Source organism: Denticeps clupeoides, chromosome 8 (assembly GCF_900700375.1).
Source record: "Denticeps clupeoides chromosome 8, fDenClu1.1, whole genome shotgun sequence".
In the NCBI taxonomy this organism is placed as follows: Eukaryota; Metazoa; Chordata; class Actinopteri; order Clupeiformes; family Denticipitidae; genus Denticeps; species Denticeps clupeoides.
In genome coordinates this window covers 7,501,288-7,514,057 of record NC_041714.1, presented here as the reverse complement: position 1 = coordinate 7,514,057, position 12,770 = coordinate 7,501,288, and the positions used below count along the sequence as shown (strand labels likewise).

The following is a 12,770-nucleotide window of genomic DNA, read 5'->3' as shown; positions in this document are numbered from 1 at the left end:
TGTGTGTGTGTGTGTGTAAGAGGGAGAGACGGCTGTTTTTTTTTTTCTTCCTCCTTTTCGCTGTTCCCCTGTTCCCTCTCCTACAGACAAGCAGTTGAAGCCTGGAGCGCAGCGGAGAAAGACGTAGGCACCACGCACTGCAAGACGGACAGCAACTTCATACAGACAGAGGGGAAGAAGGAGACTTTTCGTAGGAAGTAAAGAGCCAGCTCTTCGCTCAACACACTTTAGTAGAAGAATCTGTTTTTCACCTGTGGATAAGTAATTATTCACATATTTAAAACAGAAGAGATTTGTTATTCAGATTGAAATTCCGCCGTTGCACGTTCACCTCAGTGGTGGGGGAGTCTTTGTGCGGTGGCTCTTCAGAGAGAGCAGGCTGAGCAGGAGCCGCGATCGGTCACGATGAGCCTGCCTGTGACGAGGCTGGCCGGTGCCGGGCTGTACGTGCTGCTCGGGGTCGCCCTGCTGGCGCGCCCCGCCAGCGCCTGCCCTGCCCTCTGCACCTGCAGCGGCACCACCGTGGACTGCCATGGACTGGGGCTCAAAACCATGCCCAGGAATATACCCAGGAACACCGAGCGGCTGTGAGTACACACGCGCACACACACACACACACACACACACTTTCTTTTCTGCCTGCACATGATTTCTGTCTGGAGAACAATAGCCCTGCTTCCGTCCTACAAGACAAAATACACGGCGTGGCCATTCCTGCCCGGCATGAAGCGGTCCGAGGTGCAGCAAGATGTGCTCTGTGTGTAATGTGCATGATGCGCACAGCTCTGTGTGTGTGCGTGCGTGCATGATGCTCTATTAAATAGATCACTGGAGCGTTTTATCAGTCCTGATTTCACAATCACTGAATCTCAGTGACTTTTTTTTTTTTTTGTCTACGATTGGTCTTTTGTAGTACTTCAAAAAATTATTATCATTGCTTGGGTCACCTAATACCAATAGATCTGTTTCTACAGAAAATTGAACTATGTAGATGTAGTTTCAGGAGTCACCTTTTTTTTTTTTTTAGAATTTAAAAAATCAAGACTCTCTTGACATTAATTGTTAAATGGAATCTTAAGCGATGGAAACAGATGCATGTGGTTTGTGAGGCGTGGGGACGAAAGTACAGAGTTTATCCTCCTGGCTTGTCCACTTCTTGAAATATTCATCCAGCAATCGGTACGGGGGTGCTCGCAAAAGGAAACAGATTGTTCTATTTCAGGTTGAGAATGCTTCGGATGAATTATAAATGCTCTGAGGGCCGAGGGAAGGTGGCCGTGACGGAACCGTCTCCCCGTGCGGGGAGCTTCTGCATTTCTCCAGCACTTCTGTTTATTTCTAAGAACACCTTGGTCAGAGAACCTGAACACTTCACAGATGGGTGATTTTCAGTGCACTCACAAGTTGTATCTTCTTTCCAAGCCTACATTACATGATCAGTAATAAAAGTGGCCGCCCTATTTTTTTTTTTTTTTTACAGTATTCCATTTCTTTGTTTGGTGAGCATTGTGTTCCTTTATTACAAATTTAAATTGGAATTATTTCGTCAGATGCGCGTGGAGCAGAGCTCACAATCGTGTCGATAGATCAGCGAGGGCTGAGGGCGCAGACCCAGCTGTGTCACCTCGCAGCTGAGTGGCGTCCACTCCCTCAGGCTTAAGCAGGCGGGACAGCGGGGATCCGCCGGCCCGGGATTGTTTCAGACAGCCGGAATGAGATTCGCTGGGCGGTCCCGGCCCCTCCACAGGCAGCCACACAAAAAAGAAGAAAAAAATCCTTATCCGAACAGACAAGGTTTCGCGAACGTAAGGAGGAAGGGGGTTTGGGGGCGGGCCTGGGTGGAGCATGGCAACGAGGGACAGCAGAATCCCATTTGCACTTGTCAAAGTGTGTTTCGATCAGGCCTGACCTTTCCACACCTTGGACTGATTCTGTAATGACTGTGTGCCCGGCACTGTGCCCCCCACCCCAAAAAAAATTACCTTCAGCTCCATCTCCCACCCCCAAGCACCCCTCCCCAAAACCAAGGTCTCCCCATTACCCTGCTGTCCGATCACTCGGAATCTCGAGTGCCCCACAGGGTTCTTTAAATCCCATCCATCGACTCTGAAGGCCTGTGTGATTTCTACGCCACAGCACTGGGCTCCATATCCGCACGTCTACAGCCAGATCTCCCCTCCCGCGGTGCTCCCGTCTTATCTGTGTCAATGCACCTATTTATATGTGGTAAGGGTACTCAGCACTGAGATAAAACTGAATCTGGTTTGCGTCACGTGTGAGTGGGGCCGATGGGGGGGGGGCTTTCTTATGTGCAGCGTCGGTGCCGTCATGCTCATTTTAGCTAAAGTTTTGCTTTTCAAATGTTAAAAAGTCATGCCGGCACAGCGCTGCATTAGTCCCCGCTTGCATCGGGTCTGTTTAAATGGGGGCATTTTTATGCAGCGGTGCGCTCTGTGTCTGGACGCCACAGGCCTGTCCAGCAAATTGTGTTTTTTAGGAACCCGAACAAACCACAGCGTGGACTGGAACCCTGCTGTCCAGGCACTGTTATGGCCGGTGTCCCTGGCTCACAGAATCTGACTCTGCACATATGTGTGGATGCCGCATAAACCCCCCTCACACACACACACACATACACAGATACACAAACGGGTGTGTTGCTTGATATGTGAGCTGCGTGGAGCCTGGAAGCCGTTCAGAAAGGCCAAGCGAGGGCTGGATGCCATATGCACATAACCCATTCAATGAGTAAATAAATTATAGAATGAATTGATGAATTAATAAATAAACTCGGAAGACTCGGGCTTCAGAAACAAGAGGATTCCGAGTGCTTTGATGGCCAAGATGGTGAGAGGCTACGCCTCTGGCACTTTTGGCAGCATCCTTTTGTTGGGGTAACTGACAGGCCTTCATGTACCTGATCCATCATTTAATCCAGACAGGACCGGACAAATCCCACACCACCGGGAAGGGGGGTGGGTGGGGGAGTCCGACAAAATGAAAGAAATGAGATGCTGACAGGGACTCCCGGCAGTCGGCAGAGGTGCTAATCAGCTACGAAGGGATTAACCCTTCTGGACAAAAGCAGTCACGAGGAAACGAGTGAATAAATGTTATGTTGGGGGACGTGACGTCTCCCTCCGCTGAGATTGTGTTGGCTTCACCTCCATAATATGTGAATCTCCTTTTTTTTAATGGAGGTTGTAATCTTTGGAATGATAATAATCCCAGGAATGTTTACCCCTCTGAGGACAGTGTAAATTACAGGGTTTTTGATCTGCCCTATGGCTTCAGTTTTGTGGTTTAATGTTAACAGGCATGTCACGGGCCCACAGTTCTGGCTTTTTTTCCCCCCTTCGCTTTGGGACATTCACACACTAAAAGAGTCCATGCAGCGAGTGCATATTAATTACCAAAGACTGTGGATGATGAACCTCTCCACGCTGGAGACCCCGATCATGCTGCGCTGTCTCTAAAGAGGCCTGCATTGGTTTTCCATCTCTCCACTTAAAAATCGTAATGGTATCCCTGCACAGTAGCGCAGTCCGAATAAATGCAAAACTCATTTGTGAAAACTGTCTTGCCCAGGTCCAATTCCGTGTGTCCTGGGGTGAGTAATTACTGCTCATGCCTAGATTAAAATGCTGTTCAGATTCATCACCGATTCATGTGCCGCCCCTTGTCCTGGGTGCCTGAACATGGACAAATCCCACAACTAACCGACAAACTTTTGACTATAGACTACGGCCACTTCCATTCGCCCGATCCCAGTGCACTGTCTCTGCACTGAAATGTCTTATCTCAAATAGCATTTTTATATTCATCCTGTACTTTCCTTTTGAACGGTCATTTAATTAGCAATGGGTTGATAGTAGCCTAGTGGGTAACACACTCGCCTATGAACCAGAAGACCCAGGTTCAAATCCCACTTACTACCATTGTGTCCCTGAGCAAGACACTTAACCCTAAGTTGCTCCAGGGGGGGACTGTCCCTGTAACTACTGATTGTAAGTCGCTCTGGATAAGGACGTCTGATAAATGCTGGAAATGTAAATAAATTTCAACTTTCACATAGTAAACTTTAAAATACTACCATGGCTGCAATTTGAGACATAGTGTTAGCTGTACCATCCGATTTACCATCGTAATATCAAATAATCCCGCGTTCCTAAAGAATGAAGAAACACGCAGTTGTGGCAATAAGAATGATAAGAATGCTATCCAAGGTTAATATGAGCTGAGACACGTTATTACGGCTGACGCGGTGCTCGAATTGTCCTCCCTCTGGCCAGGAGGGAACTGAATATGAACGACAGGACGGGTAAGACACGATGCGAGGGACTCCACGCACACAATGCCACGCGCGAGCCAGACAGCGCGCGCACAGCGGCGCGTCACCGCGCGCGGGCTCCGTCTGGCCGGCGTAGCCAGACGGCGCGCGAACAGCGGCGCGTCACCGTCTGGTCCGGTGTTCCGTCGGATTGTCCTACCTTATCAGAATTTCCTACCGCAGCATATTTTCATAGCGACTGTTCCTGCTACATTTATATTTACTGCATTTATCAGACGCCCTTATCCAGAGCGACTTACAGTCAGTAGTTACAGGGACAGTCCCCCCCTGGAGCAACTTGGGGTTAAGTGTCTTGCTCAGGGACACAATGGTAGTCTTCTGGTTCTTCTGGTTCACAGGCAAGTGTGTTACCCACTAGGCTACTACCACCCTTGCAACACATCCTGCTAGCTGTACAAATGCGATGTGCACGTTGTTTATATAATAATTCTACTATTATACTGTCCATAAACCACAAGTAGTATTTTAATAGCTCAGAAACACCCACCAGATTGTCCTAGCACCAGTGTTTTAGCTGTTTGAATATTAATTATGACACTTTATGGTCCAAAAATGCACAGGTATGTTCTGATAGCCCAGAAACACGAGTATTTGGTGCTATACTTACCGTCTTTTCCATTAAATATTCCCAACTAAACTTCGAAAACTGTGCGATGGCAGCAGGCGTTTATGGGCGTGCGCATGCGCAATTGCCTTTGGTAGGACGTTTCGATAAGTAGGATGAAATGATAGAACACCTGGCTGGCGGAGCCGCGATCAATTTGTTAACTTGTTAAGTTCCACATCGCGCTCCTCTTTAATTGTTCCGCCGAGACGCCACAAACTCTAACGAATTTCTGACCAGAATCACACCATAAGCTTATTGTCCTTCCAGTCGCCATCAAGTCAGTGTGTCCCAACCCGCCCCCCACCTCGATCCCAGGGTCTCCTCTAATGGGCCAGATCACAGATGTGCTGCGCCCACAACTTCAGCCTCATTTCACACATGGACGCATCTCCCTGCAACCTTGGCCGGTTCGAGCACTGGCCTGTCTGAGGGCTGGACCTTCCTGACGACTGTCTCATTCCCTCCTTTCCGTCTGGACAGAAATTGAGTTTGCACTCCCACTACACCTTGGGTAATTTGAGGCAACCATTTGCAGGTCAATGCTGACAGGACTGATTACCTTGCAACACATTTACTGGCGTTCCTCAGGGATGGTCAAGGATGATGTTGCTTTAATGCTTATTGAACTCTTCACTGCCATTCAGCTGAGGTTCTACATTTAAACTGCAGCGAGTCCGGATTATCTCGCTATTTGTAGCTGACCTCCGTCTCACATGTGAGACTTAAGTTCTGGTTCATCTGAAGAGGTGCCCATTCATTTGCTTGCGTTTATTCGTGGGTGTCTGAGGCGGTGATCTCATGGTGCGTCTGTTCGGGGAAGATACTGCGAGATGTTATTACAGGTGTTGGTCCGACTGTTGGAATCTGGTGTGCGGTTTATTTTAGCAGGGTCGGATAGTCCGTGAGTGAGCAGAATGTTCCTGTGTTTCCTCTCCTCACCTTCGCTTGCCAGCGTCCACTTGAATGTAATCTCAGAGAATGGTGGTGAAAAGTCCCCCCCAAAAAATTGAAATCTCAAATGTGGCAACTTTCAAGCCGAGGAACATTTAGGATGATAAGATGCGACGCTGAAAGGTTCCAAATGGGTCTGCTTGTGTTATTTTTGTCCCGCTGCTCCCGTTTTACTCTCTCAGAAGGCAGGCGTGTGGCTGAAGGCCGCACCGCTATGTAGGTCACCAGCTCCCCAGCCCTGCGCTCTGGCTCTGCTGGTGCTCCCCAGACTCGGCGGGACCTCGCCCCGCTCTCGAGCGTTTGCCATCTTGCCTCGACGGCTCTTCTGCCTCTCTCTTCCCAGGCCCAGACGGTCCCTTTTGGCCTGTGACATATCAAGGCTGTCACCTCCATCTGCTGTAAGGGCTGACTAATGACGACTTGTGAGCCCGAACGTGAGCACACTGTTGCACAACCAATTTGCGATGAAATGGGTTCATTTCTTCGGATCCCTTTGTTCTCTGACGTCATTGAACACAAGCAACTGGCGTAGTTTTCAGCGGGTGACGGTTGACATGGCTTGGCACTCTGAGTCTTTGTTCACGTTTGCTTAATTTGACTTTAATTTGAATCAGCATGCTCGGTTGGAGATCCTGGTCCCTTCAAAATGGTTAATTGAATTAATGACGCTGTTTTCGGACCTTCCAGACATTTCTGGCCAGTGCGCCCCTCGTTGATTCGCTGTTCATTTTGCTGTGATGTAATTCGCAGCGTGTGTCACCCAGCAGCTTGTTCCCCCAGCAAGGTGCACCGTGCACACAGTTTCACTGACCTGAAAGTATCCTGCTTCCTCTGCCCCTGCCAGCCTAAAGCTGTTCCCAACAAATGGCTCTGGAGTCACCATGTTCCCAAACCAACGAAGCCTTCTCATGTATGCTTTTGAGCCCATGCGTGAATGGGTGTGTTACTTTGCCTCATCAGAGCCAGTATGTCTCCTGCACTGGGACTCCCAACAGATGGCAGGAATAAACAGCGCTGTTCCGTCTTTTACAATGTTCTTTTGAGTTCTTGAGACCAGAGATTATTGGAAACACCTGACACGTTGGTCCCCTGCGTAGTCCCCCCTGGGATATAAAGGAAACTGTCTCAGTCTGTCTACAACACACAAACAGACCACCGTGCCGAGAGCGCCTTACGTTTGGGAGCAGTACTCCTTATTAGCTGGGGTCCCATTAGTGAACATTACCTCTGTCGTTCTTTCTTTCTTTCTTTCTATTGGCTTCAGAGAACAGATCTTGCCCTACGTAGAAGAAGGAATTGTGTCCAGGTGGGTGATTTGTATTTTAATGCTTGTTCCTGGTCTTCTCTAGCCCAAACGCCAAAAGTCCCGTACCAATGGGAGACGTCTAATGTCAGTCCCTGAGGTCCTGGACCCCACACAGCTGGAATCTAAGCATTCTAACTTCCAAATGGCTCAGTGCTTCCTTCCCGAACTGCTCGCCCAGGCATGGCTGATTAGGAGCAACCTACTCCCCTAGGTCCGTTGCTCTCGCTTTGCCAAATACTTAATCCAAACATATTTAGCATTTTTACAAACCTGCATAATGAATAGTGTTACTGACTTATTGGTTTTTTTCTTCATTAGACCTGAAGGCTTTTTTAACAGTTTCTGAGTAGACTGCCCTGAAGATGCCTGCCTAATTAAAAGCAGAAGGCTTCCCGACAATTGCTTGTTTTTCATCCTAGTGCCAATCCCCCCACCAATACTCGAGAACTCTCCCCATGTCCCGATACATACCTCTGGGCACGATCAGACGAGGCCACCCGGAAGATCTGTCCTTGGGAATCCACGAGATGCCTGGATTAAGCACCTGTAATAAACAGCACATGTGCATATCAGGGCCCAGCTAATGAATCCCATTCTATTATTTATTTCCCGCAGTAGATGCACCTGTGTATACAGACCATCTGTCTTTAATGGCCGCACTCTCGCGTGGTCCCAGGAGTGGTCATTAGACTCCAGTCTGAACTGCACCGAGGAAAACGGTTAGATCCAAAGGGAGGTTTTTCTCCTCTTTTTTGAAGGGGGAGCGTTTGGTGAAGAAGGAATTGTGCAGCTCACCCCTGGTTTGATTTTGAATGGCATAATGGCATGCCGTTTCTGTCCTCCATTGCTCTGTTGATGTACCCTTGCCTGGCCCTTTTGTTCTTTATTATATCTTAAGTCCCAACTTGCGGCCCTTCAGCAGACACACTATTCAGTCCGCTGTGTATTAGCTCCACCCCCGCTTATTTAAACAGCTTTTTTGTTCAGTCCGGTTTGGATATTGAAGACTAATGTGCTTGATGCAAACATGGCCGATCATAAGCTGTCTTGGAATCCCTCTGAGACCGGGGGTTGCTCACAGCAGGAGGGCTTTTCAGATTATTAACTCCACACTCAACTTCTGGCTTTCTCACCCTTTCCTCTGTCTCTCATCCCAAATCCCTAACAGACGCTGTAATGCCTGTGTGCATGTGAGGCATCAGACTGGGAGATTGGAGTCCCTTTCACTTGAATTTTTCTGGGTGGCTTCTCACCCAAACACCCAAAATTAAAAGTCACTGTTTGCTTAGAGAGAACTAAAGCAGCTCAGCTCCTAACATTGTGTTCTGGGCATGGCATTAATCTTCTAAAGGCTAAAGGAAGTTCCTAGAAGATCTGAAACAATTATTCGCAAAGTGAACACAATACCCTTGAAATAATCTTCTGGTATACATACAACCTAGGAACTACTTTTTAAAAGCTAATGTGTTGAGTTGAATACCTGGAAGGACGCTGGACGTTTAAGCCTGAACCAATATTATCTTTCAGCTTTGACAATGGTGACGTGGTGAGATGTTGGCTTGCTCACAATCCGAAACATTTCTGTTCGAGTCAAAACCTGTGTCGTGTGGGTCTTGCCCTTCAGTGCAGAGCCTCTCTGTCTGTCTGTAAATGGAGCCTGTTGGCAACATACTATTGACACTAGCAGACAAGGCATATTAAGCAAGGACTGAACATTATGTTATTTACATTGTGAAGTCACTGTGAATGTGACATAGTGAAACGGTGTGATGTGAGAGAAAACATTATTAGAAAATCATTGCAACTAATGTAAGCACCCGAGGGAACTTGTCACACCAAGTATATTGTAAGAGTTGTATAAATCTATTTTTCCACTTTCCTCCAACCTAACCTTGCATGAAGTTCTGTAGCGAGACTTTTATTTAATGGTTTTATTAAATTAAGATTTTTTTGCACTGATTTATTTGAAATTGTCACGACTCAGCCTCTTCTGCAGTATCGAAAAACAATACTAAAAGTGGTTCTAGCACTTCATGTATTAATCCTTACACAGAAAAAAGCCCTTTGTGTACTGGTGCGGCCCCCCTCCCAAACATATACCAATACTTCAGTGTTGCACAAGTGCAGATATCAGTGTATGCGTTCCAAAGAAACAGTCCCAGCGGGAGAAGGCTGATTAATATTTCATGTCTGTCTTACAGGGAGCTGAATGGGAATAACTTCACACGCATCACCAAGAATGACTTCTCTGGCCTGAAGTACCTCAGAGTTCTGTAAGTGACCTCCAAATAAGCATCAAAGTTATTGTAGTCTTATGACTGTTGACTTTTTTTCATACAGATTAGTTCTGGTAAAGTGAAGCTGAAGCACCATTATGGCTATTATGAAAGCACTTAACTGGCTCATGGAGTGCAGTAATATTTCTGCCTCTGTACAGAGTGATACTTGTGATCTCTAACATAGCCATTGAACAGCCTAATTTTCTCATTTTATTTGATTTGCATTTGAATAGCATGCATTTTTGTCTTTAAGTACAATAAATGCTGCATAATTTGTTGCTTTAGCTCAAAGTAACTGAACAGCCTCCCGTATCTCGTAAGCCAGGTGGCTGCCACATTCTACAGCGTATGTTAAGCTTGTCTACCTCACCCTTCCCCCTCGGCCTTTTCGGGAAGGCAAATGCCTTTATGTCACCAACTTGTCACTGGCAAGGCGGAAACAGCTCCTTACAAGGGGCACTAAAGAAGGGACTCAAGGTTTTCCAGCCTGGCTGTAAACCCCACCCCACCTCCTCAGATTCCCAGAGGAGCGCCGAGGTTCCCCCCTGGCCACGAAGGTTATGGTCAGACTGTTAACATGATTAACACTGAGGTAAGAGCAGGGCTGTGCAGGTCAACCTGCCATTCCAGACTGCCGTGACTCAGCTGTTTTTCTACAAGCTGCGCCCTGAACTCTCACCTTCTGGCTTTTTCTACAGCAATAAACGAATAAAGCAGGACAACTCCTGCTGCCTTCTGCCAGTCCAGTTATGATTATTCTTAGTCGGTTTTGAAACAGTCTGAGTTTCCAACAACTCCACTCGTGCTCTGCGAAAACGTTGGCATCTGAGAGGCATATTGTGTTTGTACAAAAAACTTTTTTGCGCTAGACAGTCTGGCTTTGGTCATGTTTGTATTTTTGCTCCATCAATATTCACTGGAACAAATGAAAATAAATATTTATTGCACAATCTGTTATTAACGTTCATGTTTGCTTCGAAAATTCCCTCAGACGTACCTGAGATTTCATAAGGATCATTTTTTCATTCTAAATTTGCATTCTTAATGAAGGCGTCCTGTTGTGTGTTCAGAGCCTGGATGTTTGTCCCTAGAGGAGAGCATCTGCAACACTTCCAAAACCGCCTATGGTCTTTTCCTTTTAGACATATTTCCGTGCGTTGGCCTTGGCAAACCTTGTGACAGATTTGTTTGTGTTTGGTGGTGAATCACCATTTGAGGCCTGCAGCTCTAACCGCCAACTCAGGGAGCCATGAGGCCCAAACTGGAGGACCTTTCCACAGAGTCCCCCTGTGTGCACCACTCCATTCATAACAGGTCCCGGTGCCTCCGAGTGCTGTGTCTCTGTCTCCCTGACCCTGTCCTCTGTGACCCCGGGACCACACCAGTCCTTCGCTGAAAGCACAGTGATTCATTCTGAACCCAGCGCTTTTCTGGCTTTTCTCCCTTGGAAGTTCCCCTAAGCTAAGATTCCTGAAGCACCTCCCTCAGACCACAGAATCAGTCAGGGCATGTGAACCTAATGCTAAAGAGCACCCTGAGAGGGCCGGTGGCTTGGCCCACCTGCCGAAGGCCACCAGAGCTGACATTTTAGGCTATGGTATAGCCATCCAAAACAATATTCATCACCATATAGGTCTGACAAAGATGATGGGTCCATGGATGGCAGTTATCTATCAACCTGTTAACTGCTAATCTCAATCAACGTCCATCTTCACAGGGTCCAAATTGATAGCTGGTGGTAACTGTATTCCACACCCTCATTGGTTGCCTCAGGCAGGGGTGTTGCCTCAATTATACCAGTACCTGCCCACTTTCCATTTCCAGTGACTACTTCATGGTTCCTGATCACCACTTTGTATGTAGCCTCTTCTTTTGTGAAGTCACCACTTCACAAACCCTATTACCTGTAGTTGGAAATCAAGTTGCTATTTTTAAGAGGTTAGATAAATGAAAGGTTCCATCAATTTTCATGTATGTACATTTTTACAGTGTTTCCTGTGGGTGTAATGCCATTTTTTTAATGCCACAGTGTCTCACGTTTCTCTTTTTCTTCACCCTGCAGACAACTAATGGAAAATCAGATTGGAAACATCGAGCGTGGCGCTTTTGACGACATGAAGGAGCTGGAGAGGCTGTGAGTGGAGGCTGACATGCACTCTTGTCATATTTTAGCTTATTCTAGCCCAAATAAAAGTGGGATTTACCGTCATCCTGTGTTCACCACGTTAAAAAAAAAAAAACCTGTTTAAAACACACGGCAGCGCGCTTGGACACACTTGCACAAGCTGGCTGATATAGCAGCTCTAGACTGAGGGGTCGGCGTGAGGTCGCGCTGCAGCCACTGAACATCCCACATCAGAGGCGTCTCACTGATTATCACACGTAGTGCGGTACGAGCTGAAGATGGGGAACAGACCGGGGAATACAGCTGTTGCCTTTAATGTGCAACATGGCATGGATTCCGCACAACGAATTTGAAAAGCCTGTCATCTCGCAGATCTAGATCTCACTTTTTAATCTATAGCCAGTTGTTTGCCATGCAGAGATTCTTGTAACAATTAGGCACAGCATATCATCTTCCTGACCACATTAAAGCATGTCTTTTTTGGTGATTATCTGGTGATAATGACCCCATGCCAGTTACAGGGCTGATTTTGAGAATAACTTATCGTTGGTTTGGCACTTTGCACTGTTCATGTATTTTTAAATAACTCATCATGCACTCATCATGCACTTTATGATTTATTGTCAGTCCCCAGAGCATCTTGATAGGTTTTTAGCATGTGAAGGTTGATTCATATTTGCTCTGAATCGGTGCCTTTCCACTCGTAGACGTCTAAACAGGAACCAGCTTCACCAGCTGCCAGAGCTGCTGTTCCAGAAGAACGCTGCTCTGACTCGACTGTGAGTATCCATCTCCCCTCCCTCTCTCTCACACACACTTTTCTGTCTCTCTCATGTTCCAAACTTATTTTCCTGGCTTTACTGAGTGTGCTTTATGATCCTGTCGACATCCGGTGGTCCTGGGCTTGCCCTTTGGGGGGTTTCCGGCATGCTAAGAGTGCAAAGCTGCTTTGTGACTATGTCAACTATAAGAAACTCGAGACAGGTATTTGAGTTCATCTAAATTGCTGAAGTTGTAGGATTTTCTATGGCATCTAGAAAAAAAACTCAAAAGATTTTGGAATTGGTACATGTGTGTGTTCCTGCTCTTTTTTTTTTTTGGTTCTGCCCGCTTGTGTGAGTGTGAGCCCTGTGCTCTGGGAGTCTAAAGTA

The 12,770-nt window shown here is 46.9% G+C and overlaps 1 protein-coding gene across 4 annotated transcripts in view; it reads left to right on the top strand.

The window, feature by feature from the left end:
* slit1a (slit homolog 1a (Drosophila)) overlaps window positions 1–12,770 on the top strand; it is an 80,341-nt gene continuing 67,571 nt past the window's right edge. For 3 of the 4 annotated variants that reach the window (XM_028988964.1, XM_028988962.1, XM_028988961.1), the window contains exons 1-4: window positions 2–587; window positions 9,417–9,488; window positions 11,557–11,628; window positions 12,327–12,398. In XM_028988964.1, the coding sequence (XP_028844797.1) occupies window positions 406–587; window positions 9,417–9,488; window positions 11,557–11,628; window positions 12,327–12,398 (398 nt within the window). In that variant the 5' untranslated portion in view covers window positions 2–405. Of the gene's footprint in view, window positions 588–9,416; window positions 9,489–11,556; window positions 11,629–12,326; window positions 12,399–12,770 lie in introns of all 4 variants that reach the window. The other variant, XM_028988963.1, reaches the window with a different exon arrangement.